This window comes from Hylobates moloch, unplaced genomic scaffold, assembly GCF_009828535.3.
Source record: "Hylobates moloch isolate HMO894 unplaced genomic scaffold, HMol_V3 SCAFFOLD_2, whole genome shotgun sequence".
Lineage (NCBI taxonomy): Eukaryota > Metazoa > Chordata > Mammalia > Primates > Hylobatidae > Hylobates > Hylobates moloch.
Window position 1 is genome coordinate 166,378,452 of NW_026652277.1, and position 15,211 is coordinate 166,393,662.

The 15,211-nt window shown below is 42.7% G+C and overlaps 1 protein-coding gene across 1 annotated transcript in view; it reads left to right on the top strand.

Moving 5' to 3' along the window:
* The window catches only part of GTF2H5 (general transcription factor IIH subunit 5), a 31,481-nt gene that overhangs the window by 13,460 nt on the left and 2,810 nt on the right, over nt 1–15,211 (top strand). The window contains exon 3 of the mRNA XM_032161360.2: nt 10,039–10,171. Coding sequence (XP_032017251.2) covers nt 10,039–10,171 — 133 coding nt within the window. The remainder of the gene's footprint in view (nt 1–10,038; nt 10,172–15,211) is intronic.

Genomic DNA, 15,211 nt, shown 5'->3' on the forward strand with positions numbered 1-15,211 from the left:
TGACCTTTCTCTCTGGCTGCCCTTAACATTTTTTTCTTCATTTCAACCTTGGTGAATCTGACAATTGTGTGTCTTGGGGTTGCTCTTCTTGAGGAGTATCTTTGTGGTGGTCTCTGTATTTCCCGAATTTGAATGTTGGCCTGCCTTCCTAGGTTGGGGAAGTTCTCCTGGATAATATCCTGAAGAGTGTTTTCCAACTTGGTTCCATTCTCCCCGTCACTTTCAGATACACCAATCAAACGTAGATTTGGTCTTTTCACATAGTCCCATATTTCTTGGAGGCTTTATTCATTTCTTTTGACTCTTTTTCCTCTAATCTTGTCTTCTCGCTTTATTTCATTAATTTGATCTTCAATCAATGATATCCTTTCTTCCACTTGATCAAATTGGCTATTGAAGCTTGTATGTGCTTCACAAAGTTCTCGTACTGTGGTTTTCAGCACCATCAGGTCATTTAAGCTCTTCTCTACACTGGTTATTCTAGTTAACCATTTGTCTAACCTTTTTTCAAGGTTTTTAGCTTCCTTGCGATGGGTTAGAACATCCTCCTTTAACTCACAGAAGTTTGTTATTACCGACCTTCTGAAGCCTACTTCTGTCATCTCATCAAACTCATTCTCCATCCAGTTTTCTTCCCTTGCTGGCAAGGAGTTGTGTTCCTTTGGAAGAGAAGAGGCGTTCTGGTTTTTGGAATTTTCAGCCTTTCTGCTCTGGTTCCTCCCCATCTTTGTGGTTTTGTCTACCTTTGGTCTTTGATGTTGGTGACCTACAGATGGGGTTTTGGTGTGGATGTCCTTTTTGGTGATGTTGATGCTATTCCTTTCTGTTTGTTAGTTTTCCTTCTAACAGACAGGACCCTCAGCTGCAGGTCTGTTGGAGTTTGCTGGAGGTCCACTCCAGACCCTGTTTGCCTGGGTATCACCAGTGGAGGCTGCAGAACAGTAAATATTGCTGCCTGATCCTTCCTCTGGAAGCTTTGTCGTAGAGGGGCACCTGCCTGTATGAGGTCTGTCGGCCCCTACTGAGAGGTGTCTCCCAGTCAGGCTATATGGGGGTCAGGGACCCACTTGAAGAGGCAGTCTGTCCATTATCGGAGCTCAAATGCCATGCTGGGAGAACCACTGCTCTCTTCAGAGCTGTCAGGCAGGGACGTTTAAGTCTGGAGAAGCTGTGTGCTACCTTTTGTTCAGATATGTCCTGCCTTCAGAGGTGGAATCTAGAGAGGCAGTAGGCCTTGCTGAGCTGCAGTGGACTCTGCCCAGTTTGAGCTTCCCTGCTGCTTTGTTCACACTGTGAGCATGGAACCGCCTACTTAAGCCTCAGCAATGGCAGACGCCCCTCCCCCCACCAAGCTCCGGTGTCCCAAGTCAATCTCAGATGCTGCGCTAGCAGCAAGCAAGGCTCCATGGACGTGGGACTCACCGAGCCAGGCACAGGAGGGGATCTCCTGGTCTGCTGGTTGTGAAGACAGTGGGAAAAATGCAGCATTTGGGCTGGAGTGTACCGCTGCTCCAGGTATAGTCACTCACAGCTTCCCTTGGCTAGGAAAGGGAAATCCCCCGACCCCTTGCACTTCCCGAGTGAGGCGACGCCCCGCCCTGCTTCGGCTCGCCCTCCATGGGCTGCATCCACTGTCCAACCAGTCCCAGTGAGATGAACCAGGTACCTCAGTTGGAAATGCAGAAATCACCTGTCTTCTATGTTGATCTTGCTGGGAGCTGTACACCAGAGCTGTTCCTGTTCAGCCATCTTGGAAGTGACTCAGTTGTTCAGCTTTATTTTCCAAGGTGGGACACTCCACAACCTTGGTTTGATACTTAGATTTCCTAAGTAAAAGGCATGGTTAAACATGAGAGCACAGAAGAATGGTTATTTTCTTTGTGTAACTAAAGCCTTGAGGTTAGCGGGTACATCACCAGCAAGGTAGTGGTTTGGGTTTTCTGATCAGTGGGACAAGAGAAGGAAAAAAAAAAAGGAAAACTATGTGAAGGAGGAGCCGCATCGAATTCCTGTTCTCATTTCTAGTTAGGAGCCTGAGAAATTGAGAGGTTGAGTAACTTCATACATTATACGTATTTTGGTTGGCGGAGCTGGGGTCTGGGGCTAGGCTTTCTGGGTCCAGTCCTCTCTTTAGACTTTTGTGTCTTTGTAACAGTAAAACCCCTATTACATGTTTTCTTGGGAAAATGGTAGCTGTGTTTCTGGTTAACTTAATGTCTCCTATGGTGTCTCTTCTCTTAAGACCCTACTCATGTACTAAATTGTTATTGAGCACCTATAATGTTCTGGGCTCTAATCTAGACACCCGTATCTCAGATTGAACAAAACCCAGACTCAGAAAACACTTTGGAAAATGCTTTTAAAAGGGAAATAAACCTAATTATAAACAAAGCCATTTCACATTCAATAACAAATTTTCTAAGACAGTCTACTCCCAGGACATACAGAATTTATGGAGAAATACTTAAAAAAATTTTAAGTAATATCTCTTGGCCAGTTATTATCAAGAAAGATAGTTTACCATTGACTAAGCCAAGATTGTTCTGATGGATCGTCAGTGCTGACAGCTTTGACCAGACTATTTTACAGCTCACTGCATCATTCTGGTTACCATTATACCATTATCATGGTATAATCCTTTTCAGAGTCATACTTTATAGGAGCTATACTAAGCTTCTTTAGGAGAAGGTTTCATGATGTCTGCCCTTCACATTTCCAGGGCAAAGATGTTTCTTTTCTGTACAATAGCCTTGATCCTGGGACTTCAAGTATGTATATATGCACTTGGCTTTGGGTTTGTTGTTTTTTTTTTCTGCTACCCTCAATATAGAAGTGGAATAGCTCTGTGTTCAGACAGGAATATTCCAGGCTCTTTGTGTTTCATAACAAAATGTCCCTTAAACTTTGAGTGTCTTTTTTTTTTTTAATAATTTAAGAGTCTTTTTAAATCATTACATGTTATCTTTACTTCAGGTACATGCTTGAGAATTCAATCTCAAATTGTCTTTCAAAAGTTTGAGGCATGCCAGGCACGGTGGCACTCGCCTGTATTCCCAGCACTTGGAGGCCGAGGCTGGAAGATCGCCCAAGCCCAGGAGTTCAAGACCAGCCTGGGCAATGTGGTGAAACCCCATTTCTACAAAAAATAGAAAAATTAGCCGGGCATGGTGGCATGTGCCTGTAGACCCAGTTACTCAGGAGGCTGAGGTGGGAGGATTACCTCATCCCTAGGAGGTTGAGGCTGCAGTGAATTGAGATTGTGCCACTGCACTCCAGCCTAGGCAACAGAGTGAGGCCCTATCTCAAAAAAAAAAAAAAAGAAAGCTTGAAGCGATTGATATTAAAGAGTTATTTCAGTGTTCACTGGCCAGTCATTCCTCTAAGCTGTCTCATTTGTCAGTTAGCATGTTTCCCCAAGTATGGGGAATACCATTAGTGTTCAAGATGATTTGAGGAACATACATTTTTGGGGAGTAGAATAGAAAAATAGGCCAGGCGCAGTGGCCCACAACTGTAATCCCAACACTTTGGAGGCCGAGGCGGGTGGGTTGCTTGAGTCCAGGAGTTCGACATAACAGAACCCTATCTCTACAAAAAAATACAAAAAAAATCTCGGTGCAGTGACACGTGCCTGTAGTCCCAGCTACTGGGGAGGCTGAGGTGGGAGAATCATCTGAGCCCAGGAGGTCAAGGCTGCAGTGAGCCGTGATGGCACCTACTGCCCTCCAGCCTGGGTGACAGTGAGACTCTGTCTCAAAAAAAATAAAAAAGAGAACAAAAAAATTTTTTATATGACCAGTTTAATTTATTTGAGGAGAAGAGGAAACTGACACATCAAACTCTTGGTTTTATATCAGATGAAAAGTTAGTTGATTTAAAGGCAATTTAAAGAAAAATATTAAGTGATTTGCAACAGAGATGTTACAAGAGATGGCTAAAATAGCAAGGATGGTATACAAATGGCAAACATTTTGAAAGCACTGGTGCGATGATTCAGCACAGATATGAGTCTGAGGCGCTTCTTGGTTTTAGTGGTTTAGCTCTGACTTCATTAAGATGATGTAAATTTATTCCATTTAGAAAATTCCCAAAGATAATAGTCTTCATAACCACTTAATTCTTGCTACCTTTAATACCTGTTAGTAGTAGCCAGTTACTGAGAATAAATTGGTGTCATCTGAATGTACTGAGCTCAAACTGTAACAAGTTAATATTATCACATACAGACAGCAATGTTTTAATGTCCAATTTGTCTTTTATTACTGTGTTACATTTGGACCCAAAGTTTATTTTAAAGGACTAACACAAAACAACTGTTCATCCTATAAACCAAAAAGTATCTGAGACAAGTCTCAATCAATTTTGAAGTTTATTTTGCCAAGGTTAAGGACATGCCCATGACATATCCTCAGAAGGTCCAGACAACTTGTGCCCAAGGTGTTCGGGCTACAGCTTGGTTTTACACATTTTAGGGAGACAAAACATCAATCAATACATGAAAGATGTACATTGGTTCAGTCTGGAAAGGCAGGACAACTCAAAGCAAGGGGAATGGGGGGCAGGCTTCCCGGTCATAGGTAGATTCAAAGATTTTCTTATTCGCAGTTGATTGAAAGAGTTATTATCTAAAGACCTGGAATCAATAGAAAGGAATATGTGGGTTAAGGTAAAGAGCTGTGGAGACCAAGGTTTTACTATGCAGATGAAGTCTCCAGGTAGCAGGCTTCAGAGTTATTTTTGTTTTGTTTTGTTTTGTTCTTATTAGATGAAGTCTCGCTCTTGTCTCCCAGGCTAGAGTGCAATGGTGTGATCTTGGCCCACTACACGCTTCGCCTCCCAGGTTCAAGTGATTCTCCTTCCTCAGCCTCCCGAATAGGTAGGATTACAAGCACCTGCCACCACGCCCGGCTAATTTTTGTATTTTTTATAGAGATGGGGTTTCATCATGTTGGCCAGGCTGGTCTCGAACTCCTGACTTCAGGTGATCCACCCACCTCGGCCTCCCAAAGTGCTGGGATTACAGATGTGAGCCACCGCACCTGGCCCAGAGCTCTTATCAGACCTAAAAAGGTGCCAGACTCCCCTGGATCAGCGAAAAGACCTGGAAAGGAATGGGGATTCTCTACAGAGTTGATTATCCCCACAAGAGACAGCTTTGCCAGGCCATCTCAAAATATGTCAAAGAAACATATTTTGGTGTAAAATACAATTTCTTTCAGGGCCTGCCATCTGCCATGTGATGCTTTACAAAAGTCAGACTGGAATTTGGTGTTTTATTGCTACAAAAAGTCTGTTACCTGGGTCTTAAGATCTCTGTTTGTTTGTTTGTTTGTTTGTTTGAAATGGAGTCTCGCTCTGTTGTGCAGGCTGGAGTCCAGTGGCGCGATCTTGGCTCACTGCAAGCTCCGCCTCCCGGGTTCATGCCATTCTCCTGCCTCAGCCTCCCGAGTAGCTGGGACTACAGGTGCCTGCCACCACACCCGGCTAATTTTTGTATTTTTAGTAGAGATGGGGTTTCACCGTGTTATCCAGGATGGTCTTGATTTCCTGACCTCGTGATCCGCCTGCCTCGGCCTCCCAAAGTGCTGGGATTACAGGCATGAGCCACTGCGCCCGGCCAAGATCTCTGTTTTAATGTTAATACTGGTCAGCTATGCCTGAATTCAAAGGGAGGTGGGTATGAGGCATGCCCAGCCCCCATTCCCATCATAGCCTGAACTAGTTTTTCAGGTTAACTTTGGAATGCCCTTAGCCAAGGGGAGGGTCTATCAGTCAGTTGGCAGGTGGGGGGTGGGGTGCTTAGAACTTTATTTTTGATTTACAATCCCATTGTGTAAAAGTGTATCCTAAGAAACCTCTATGATTTTTATAGAATATATTGAGGTACTTATGGGGCCTGGAGAGTGAAGTGGGCGCCACAGTCATATGAGTCCTCCCTTGTCCCTTGTTTGCAAGGAAAGCTTAATTGTAGAGCACTGAAGTCCAGGTTTTTGTCTAACTCTCCCCTCCCCAGCCATCATACCTGTCTACTGTTGAATTACTGTCCTTTTATTCTCCCCACCAGTCCCTCCCCTTCTACCTTGATTTGTATGTGCAAGGAAGATTTGAGGGAAGCAACTAAATTTTTAAAGAGTCTGAGTAGAAAAACAATGGTTTTTGAGGAACTGAAACTTTGGTTTCTCTGTCCTATAGGCCTCCTCATTTTCCTTTCTGCGATATCATCAGGAAGCACCTGCTTCATCAACCCCAGGTTCCTTCTAGAATTGCTCTTCAAGCTTTTTTCTATTTTATGTTTCCACCTGTGCTCTTTGTCAATAATTAATTATTTACCTCTGAAATTTCTCAGTGTACAGTGTGTTACTGTTCTAGAAAATCTTTTCATTTAAATTCTTATTCTGTATAATAGTCAAATTAGGGAATTGCTGGAAATGTGAAGTTTAACATTTTTTTGTATCTGCTTAAATCTGTGACCATTATGCTCTATTTGTAAAATACCCCATTCGTCCTCCTGTCACCAGCTGTTGTTGCCATTCAGTTGCATGTCAGTGTCATCCCGGAGATCCTCATTCTCATTATGCCTTATATGCTGATTTTTCCTTTTTTCAGTCACCCAATAAACCACAGACTCCCAAGCTATCTCCGTCTCTTGCACTTTCATGATCTATGGCCCTGTTCACCATCTCCTATCCACCACCCTCCCCCACCTACCCACCCCAATCCTTTCCACTTTGCCCTCTGGGACATAGTGAGATGGCAGCAGCAGGATGCCCTGTAGCCCCAGGCTCTTCTCTGAACTTTCCTTTTTCCTTCCCCCACCCACCTTTTCCTTTTTTGCTGTGACAAAACCTGACTTTCTCCTGAGCTCACTGCTTCTCCCACCACCTTATCAGGTGGTGCCTTTTTTCCTCTAGAAAGGCACCCTCTTGTACCATTGGGCCAGGAAACAGGATCAGTACCTTGCTTATTATTGCCACTCCCAGAAATTCTCCCTCCCTCTTCCATAGAAACCCCCAGTTATCAATCCCAGATCATCAGAGTGGACTACCCACCAACCCTCCTCTTTATAATCATCTACAGACACCCCAGTCTGTCCTGAAGGTTTTCCCTTGAAAAAAACTATCTTCAGTAGCTCTTCTCTCAAATCCTTAGTGATGTTAATATCCATGTGGGTAGTCCTTTAGATACCCTGTTCTCCCAGTTCCCTGACCTCCTCTTCCACTGAGCTTATTCTCCACCTCATCAAAGCCACTCATTCACATAGTTGTAGCTAGACCTGTCCTTCCTTACCCTCATGCCAGCTCTTCAGTCTCATTTCAGGCATCCGACTGTGACCACCACCTCCTCTTTCCAGTTCACTCCCTCTCGTACCTCACTCCATCATTTCTTCAACTTGGCCAGACCTATAGTCTGTTGATATTCCCGTCTGTTCAGAGTCACACACCGCTTTCTAGCTTCCAGTCTACCTTTCTGGTCATTGTAGCAAAATTTCTCAGTAAAGAGAAGACTTGGTTCTCTTCACTGTCTCTAATTTCTTTTCTTTTCTTTTTCTTTTTTTTTTTGAGACAGAGTCTCGCTGTTGCCCAGGCTGGAGTGCAGTGGCGCGATCTCGGCTCACTGCAGGCTCCACCCCCGGGGTTCATGCCATTCTCCTGCCTCAGCCTTCCGAGTAGCTGGGAGTACAGGCGCCCGCCACCAAGGCCAGCTAATTTTTTGTATTTTTAGTAGAGACGGGGTTTCACTGTGTTAGCCAGGATGGTCTCGATCTCCTGACCTCATGATCCGCCCGCCTTGGCCTCTCAAAGTGCTGGGATTACAGGCATGAGCCACCGCGCCCGGCTACTGTCTCTAATTTCTTTCCTCCCATATGAAACCCACTCCGGTGATGCTTTCCTTATTATGACTCCACCAAAACTGCTATTGTCAAGGTCCAATGACTTTCTGAATCCAGTGGTCAATTTTCAGCCCTTGCTATACCCTATAAACCTTTGACAGAATTGATCACTACCACTTCTGAATAGCCTTTGTTCACATCGCTTTCAGGACTCTTTGGGTTTTCTTTCTACCTCAGTGGTCACTTCTTACTCAGCTTCTTCACTCGGGGGCCAGTAGGCATCTCAAAATATAACATCAAAAACTAAACCTTTTTTTTTTTTGACAGAGTCAGGGTCTCACTGTGCTGTCCAGGCTAGTCTCTAACTCCTGACCTCAAGCAATCCTCCAGCCTAGGCCTCTAGAAGTGCTGGGATTACAGCATGAGCTACCATGCCCACCCTAAAACCAAACTTGATCTTACCTGCAGATCTTACACATTCCTCTTTATCTCAGTAAAAATCTCCTCCAGTCTTCCGTTTGCTCAGACCAAAAATCTTGGAGTTTCCTTGTTCCTCTTTCTCAAAGCTCATGTCCAGTATTAGCAAATTATGTTGGTTTTATGTCAGTATATATCTAGAATTCAGCCACTTCTCATCACCTCCACTATTACCCCCTACATAAAAATCATCATCTCTTGCCTGGATGTCACCTCATGGGTCCTCTGCTTCCATCCTTGCCTCTGCCACTCCCAGTCTGTTCTCAACCCAGCAGCCAATATGATCCTTACAGTTAAAATTTAAGTCAGTTTGTAAGTTAAATCATGTCGCTTGGTAAAAGCCAAAGTCCCCCAAATCAGTTCTGAGGCTCATACTCATCTAGGGATAGAAGTAAATCCTGTGTTAGCATCAGTTAATACCTGTGCTTGTACTTAAACCTTATTTTTCTTATTTTCAGTAAATTATAGTGACATCTTTTGGATTAAATTGTTACCTTTACAATTGATATTGACATTTCTCAAGACACCAAAAGATTATATGAGATTTTTTTCTCAAGAATTGCAAAAATCTGTGGTGCAACTTGACATTTTTATATTCATTTTTTGCTAAACACATTGCGTATTAGATCTAAAGAGTGTCCTTTGTCATGATTCAGAGTTTTTATGAAAGAGACATTTTGCTGTAAATCTGTACTGCCCACGAAGAAATTATATCCCCTCTTTTCCCTTGTGACTATCCTATTCTTTCCAAACAAAAAACCACAAGTTAATAAAATTGAATTTGGACCTCTTTCCTTGAGTACCTATTACAAGCCAAGCACTGTCCTTGACATTATCTCCTTTAATTTCCGTAAACAATTCTGTCGTGTAGCCTCACTTTTGAGGTTGGGAACAGAGGCTCTGGGAGATTAAGTACGTATTCTATTCAACGTCACACAAGTAAGTGATGAAGCTGGGGTTGAATCCAGGTATGACTCTTGCTATACACCCTGCCTGACCAAAGTGACTGTTGAACTGGTTTTGTAAGTTAATTTGTCACTGGTAAGACGTTGAACACCTACTGGTTCCTTAGATTTAATGGGCATAGACAAGGAAGAAATTCAGTGTTTAAATCAGTTAAGAAAGCTGTGATTCTAGGCCCTACTAACTACAAAGCTTTCAATATTCTTTTAGTTTTTCCACTTAGTGACAAATTATTCTTTAAAAATCTTGCCATTGGCCTCTCCCTCTTCAACTTACACTAATAGTTCTTTTTTTCTTTTTTCTTTTTTTTTTTTGAGACGGAGTCTTGCTCTGTCGCCCAGGCTGGAGTGCAGTGGCATGATCTCTGCTCACTGTAAGCCCCACCTCCCAGGTTCACGCCATTCTCCTGCCTCAGCCTCCCACCACCACGCCCCGGCTAATTTTTTATATTTTTAGTAGAGACGGGGTTTCACCGTGTTAACCAGGATGGTCTCGATTTCCTGACCTCGTGATCTGCCCGCCTTGGCCTCCCAAAGTGCTGGGATCACAGGCGTGAGCCACCGTGCCCGGCCAACTTACACTAATAGTTCTAAAATGAAGCCATGTCTATAAATTGTTAACACTTGAGGCAGAGAGGAATTGAGGGATTGAGTAACAGACCTTTAAAAATCATTCTAAAAATTCTACACGTTCACATTTAATTGCTCAAGTCTCTGTGGTATGATTTGACAACAAGCTGTCTTACAATCATGTGTTTGTCTTTACAGTGATCCTGCCATGAAGCAGTTTCTGCTGTACTTGGATGAGTCCAATGCCCTGGGGAAGAAGTTCATCATTCAAGACATTGATGACACTCACGTCTTTGTAATAGCAGAATTGGTTAATGTCCTCCAGGAGCGAGTGGGTGAATTAATGGACCAAAATGCTTTTTCCCTTACCCAGAAATGAAAATACTCAATATAGACCATTTAGGAATTATAAGCAGCAAATGTGAAAGACTTGCCACTCAATATCTTAGGTGACTGATTAGACATAGAGGGTTGTTTTAGGAGCATGCCACGGGAAAGACCGAGGGATCACGATCATTTGTTCAGAAAAAAAGCCCCTGAACTGATTTTGTTATACCATAGAATTTAAAAAAAAAAAAAAAAAGCTTTAACAGTTGGCTGTAATTTGGCTTTTATTATCCTTTATTAAAATACAAATGTCAATGCTTTTCCTGCCTTTTTAATACCATGTCAGTGTAACATAGGTATTTATTTTGCTCATCCCTGTGAACTGTGCATTTTTGCTGCTGGATGTGATTGTTTGGTTTCAGTTAGAAACTGAACATTGCTGTTTGAATATGCCAAGGTGGGGACTTTGACATTATGTACGTCTCACAAATCCTACCTGCATACCAGTCAGCTCTATTGATGAAGACGATGTAAAACTAATGTAAACTACAGTTTGCATTTCCCTGAAAACAGAATATTGTTTTTAAGAGGGTTAGAAACAACCAATGGGAAAGGCACATGCTGCTTTACGTCTTTAGGTTTTCCTTGTTCAAACTTTCTTGGTTGGCCGGGCGCAGTGGCTCACGCTTGTAATCTCAGCACTTTGGGAGGCCGAGGCAGGAGGATCACGAGGTCAGGAGATCGAGACCACGGTGAAACCCCGTCTCTACTAAAAATACAAAAAAATTAGCTGGGCGTGGTGGCGGGCGCCTGTAGTCCCAGCTACTCAGAGAGGCTGAGGGAGGAGAATGGCGTGAACCCGGGAGGCGGAGCTTGCAGTGAGCCGAGATTGCGCCACTGCACTCCAGCCTGGGCGACAGAGCGAGACTCCGTCTCAAAAAAAAAAAAAATCAAACTTTCTTGGTCACATTTTCCCATCTGTATTCTTTTTTATTAAGAAAATAGCTTAGGGAAGCTGAGGTGGGAGGATTGCTTGAGCCCAGGAGTCCGAGGTTGCTACAAACACACCATTGCACTGTAGCCTGGACAACAGAGAGACCTTGCCTCAAAAAAAAGAAAAAAAAAAATTCTACTTGTACCTTATTCCCTATGAGAATACTTATCAAACTTATCTAAAAAAGAAAAATAGGAACAGCCATATGCAAAGTCAGCCCAACAGTAAAGGACATATTAGATTAAAATACATTGCGGCCTGGGCTCAGTGGCTCACACCTGTAATCCCAGCACTTTGGGAGGCTGAGGCAGGCAGATGGCTTGAGCCCAGGAGTCGAAACCCTGTCTCTACAAAAAAAAAAATACAAAAATTATCTGCCTGTTGTCCCAGCCACTGGGGAGGCTGAGGTAGGAGGATGGCTTAAGCCCAGGAGGTCAAGGCTGCAGTGAACCTTGATCATTGCCACTGCCACTCCAGCCTAGGTGACAGAGTGAGACCCTGTCTCCAAAAAAAAGTGTATATGTATGTGTGTATATATAGCAAGAGAGAGTCCTGTGATCAATTGAAGGCAAAAACAATAATACTGAGAGGGGGCTTTGCTTCCCTTCCTGAAGATAATGTCATTGGGGTGGGTTCCTGTAAAGGGAATTTTCCAAGAGAAAAGAGAATTTTCATGACATGTAGAATCTTATCAAATCCATTTTACCTGCTTCCTTATAGTATGTTTATTCAAAGCACCTGTGTACCATATTTACTCATTTACACAGCATTACTGAATCTGGAAATTTTCAGTTAGGTATATTTTACATGATTCCCACCCGTATAACTCAGTCCATACAGTTCACAGTTTTCATTCCCTCATAGCAATGCAAAAAATTTTGATGAGTTACTAGTACTAAAACTAGTTAAGTAAAAGATGATTCTTAAGAATTTCCAGGCCAGGCATGGTGGCTTACTCATGTAATCCCAGCACTTTGGGAGGCTGAGGCAGACGGCTCACGAGACCATCCTGGCTAACATGGTGAAACCCCATCTCTATTAAAAATACAAAAAATTAGCCGGGCCTGGTGGTGGGTGCCTGTAGTCCCATCTACTCAGGAGGCTGAGGCAGGAGAATGGTGTGAACCTGGGAGGCAGAGCTTGCAGTAAGCTGAGATTGCGCCACTGCCCTCCAGCCTGGGCGACAGAGGGAGACTCCGTCTCAAAAAAAAAAAATGAATTTCCAGCTATACTAAAATGTTACTAATGTATCTTATATTTCAGGCATGTCTAAATCAACTTTTAGTATGCCTCAGGCATTTGTCACCAACCTTTTATATTAACATGAAACTTAGAAAATTTTTGATAGAATCCCAGAGTTAAAAAGGTATTAGGGCCCGGCGCGGTGGCTTACGCCTGTAATCCCAGCACTTCGGGAGGCCGAGGTGGGAGGATCACCTGAGGTCGGGAGTTTGAGACCAGCCGCAACATGGAGAAACCCCGTCTCTACTAAAACTACGAAATTAGCCAGGCGTGGTGGTGCAGGCCTGTAATCCCAGCTACTCAGGAGGCTGAGGTAGGAGAATTGCTTGAACCTGGGAGGCAGAGGTTGCGGTGAGCCGAGATCATGCCATTGCACTCCAGCATGGGCAACAAGAGCGAAACTCCGTCTCCAAAAAAAAAAAAAAGGTATTAGGATTTTTGCCACTGAAGTAAAAAAGAGAAAAAAGATATCTATGAGAAAACTATTGAACAGTGACTGTGTTGTACCCGAGCAAGTTAGAGGAACGCCACACTTTGAGACGAATTTAAAAGTCCTTTATTTAGCCGGCAGCCGAGAGGTGGCTCACACTCGGAATTCTCTCGGATCCGAGAAAGGGGCTTGATTTTCCTTTATACTTTGGTTTAGGAAGGGTAGGGGAGCTCAGTTGCAACAATTCTACAGAAGTAAAAACATGCAAAAAATTAAAAAGACAAATGGTTACAGAGAAACAAACAGTTCCAGGTGCAGGGGCTCTAAATCTATCATAAGATGTCAGGTATGGGGGCTCTGCCGGACACAAACTCAAGGCTTTATGGTGTTATCTCTTGAGCGAAATCCTGGGAACTTCGTACATTGCTTGCTTCAGTACCTTATCAGTTAATTGGACTCTGATATGTTGAGAGTCAGCTTATACAAGTTAACTCCTTGAGGAAAGGGGGTGGGTAAGGAGTCCTTGATGTCTTGTAAATGAAGGAACCAAATGGAGTTCCTCCGGCTTTCTCAGCTAAGGGAGAGCTGATTCACGTGAAACAAGGCTAGGTGATTAAGGGAGAAAGGGAGAGTCTGAAAACAAGGTTAGTAAAAACAAGGTTAGGTATTACAACTGCAAAGAATATTAAGTGAAATAAGTGAAGGAAAATATGAGCTCTTATTTTTTAAAAGTTATGTTGGGGCAAATGTTAAATATCTTTCTTTCTCTGGACGTTATTAAGAAAGATAGAGTGATGTGAACGATAGGAAGCCCACCTGTAACCACTTAGCTGACATGTCCAACGATGCTTGAACAGGAAATAAGTGACATTTACCTAGGCTGTTTATTGGAATCTGACTAGCATTATTTGATTTGGCATACTTTACATGTCCAGAACAAGGCTGTTGGTGCTTGGCACCAAGAAATTCATGACTTTTTTTTTTTTTTTTTTTTTTAACAAAGTCCTAAAGGTAGCATTAAAATGTCTTAACTGGAGGCAGGAGGATCACTGAAGCCCAGGAGTTTGAAGCTGCAGTAAGCTAAGAAGGTGCCACTGCACTGCAGCCTGGGTGACAGAGTGAAACTTTGTCTCTTAAAAAAAAAAAAAATTAACCATAAAAGAATCAAGTTATGGAAGGTAGCTGATAAGTCATAGAACTATGGACTGAAGTTGTGATATTGAGTGTTATATTTCTCAATAAAGGTTTTTTCTTTTAATACTGTATTAGGTCAAAGTTCAAGGTCTTAATTCCTTGAATTCCAATGTCCTTGTGAAATTTCATGTGATTAATTTAAAATTCCAGGGATCCTATCTAACATCACAATTGATAGATATAACAATGTATTTTGAGAAATGAGTTTTGGTGAGCAGTAACAGCATTACTGATAATAGGCAACAGACACTACTGCATTTTATTTCTGATGGGCATTATAGGTGGTAATCCAAATGATTAATGATTTTATTGCTCTTTATTTTGTCTAGAACAGGTGATTTGACATAATTGTGCTTTTTTTCTGAGAAGTTGGTAATGTACTTACTACTCTATTTTGTAGTTATACAATAAATCTTACTTAGCTGACAAGAAATTAGGAGTAAAAGCTCTGACAAAAAGCCTCTGCTGTAACTAAAATACTGAGATCATTCTATCTTAAACTTAACAGATGGGGAAGGGGTATATTTTAATGATGGAGAAATGATGCAGTTTGCGAATATAGTCAATAAATATTCTCAAGTGTACGTAGCTCAATTTCATTTGCAGCAGAGATAACACTGAAATGTCTATGGATGAGATTATTGGATAAGCTTTTTAAAAAGCACTGTTCTCAAGATAGGCAAGTGATTAAGAGCACTGACTGGGCCGGGTGCGGTGGCTCACGTCTGTAATCCCAGCACTTTGGGAGGCCGAGGCGGGCAAATCACAAGGTCAGGAGATCAAGACAATCCTGGCTAACAAAGTGAAACCCCGTCTCTACTAAAAATACAAAAAAATTAGCTGGGCATGGTGGTGGGCGCCTGTAGTCCCAGCCACTCGGGAGGCTGAGGCAGGAGAATGGTGTAATCCCAGGAGGTGGAGGTTGCAGTGAGCTGAGATCGTGCCACTGCACTCCAGCCGGGGTGACAGAGTGAGACTCCCATTTCAAAAAAAAAAAAAAAAGCACTGATTGAATCCAGATTCCTTGAGTCCAAGTGTCAGATCTCTGCTTACTAGCTCTGGGATCTCAGATGTTTCGTTGATTGGATTTCTTTGTGCTCATTTGTGTAAACGGGAATGCCCGTCTTTAAAGACTATTAAAATAAATGTGAGTTAACACACAAGAGGTCTTCAAAAAGTTGATG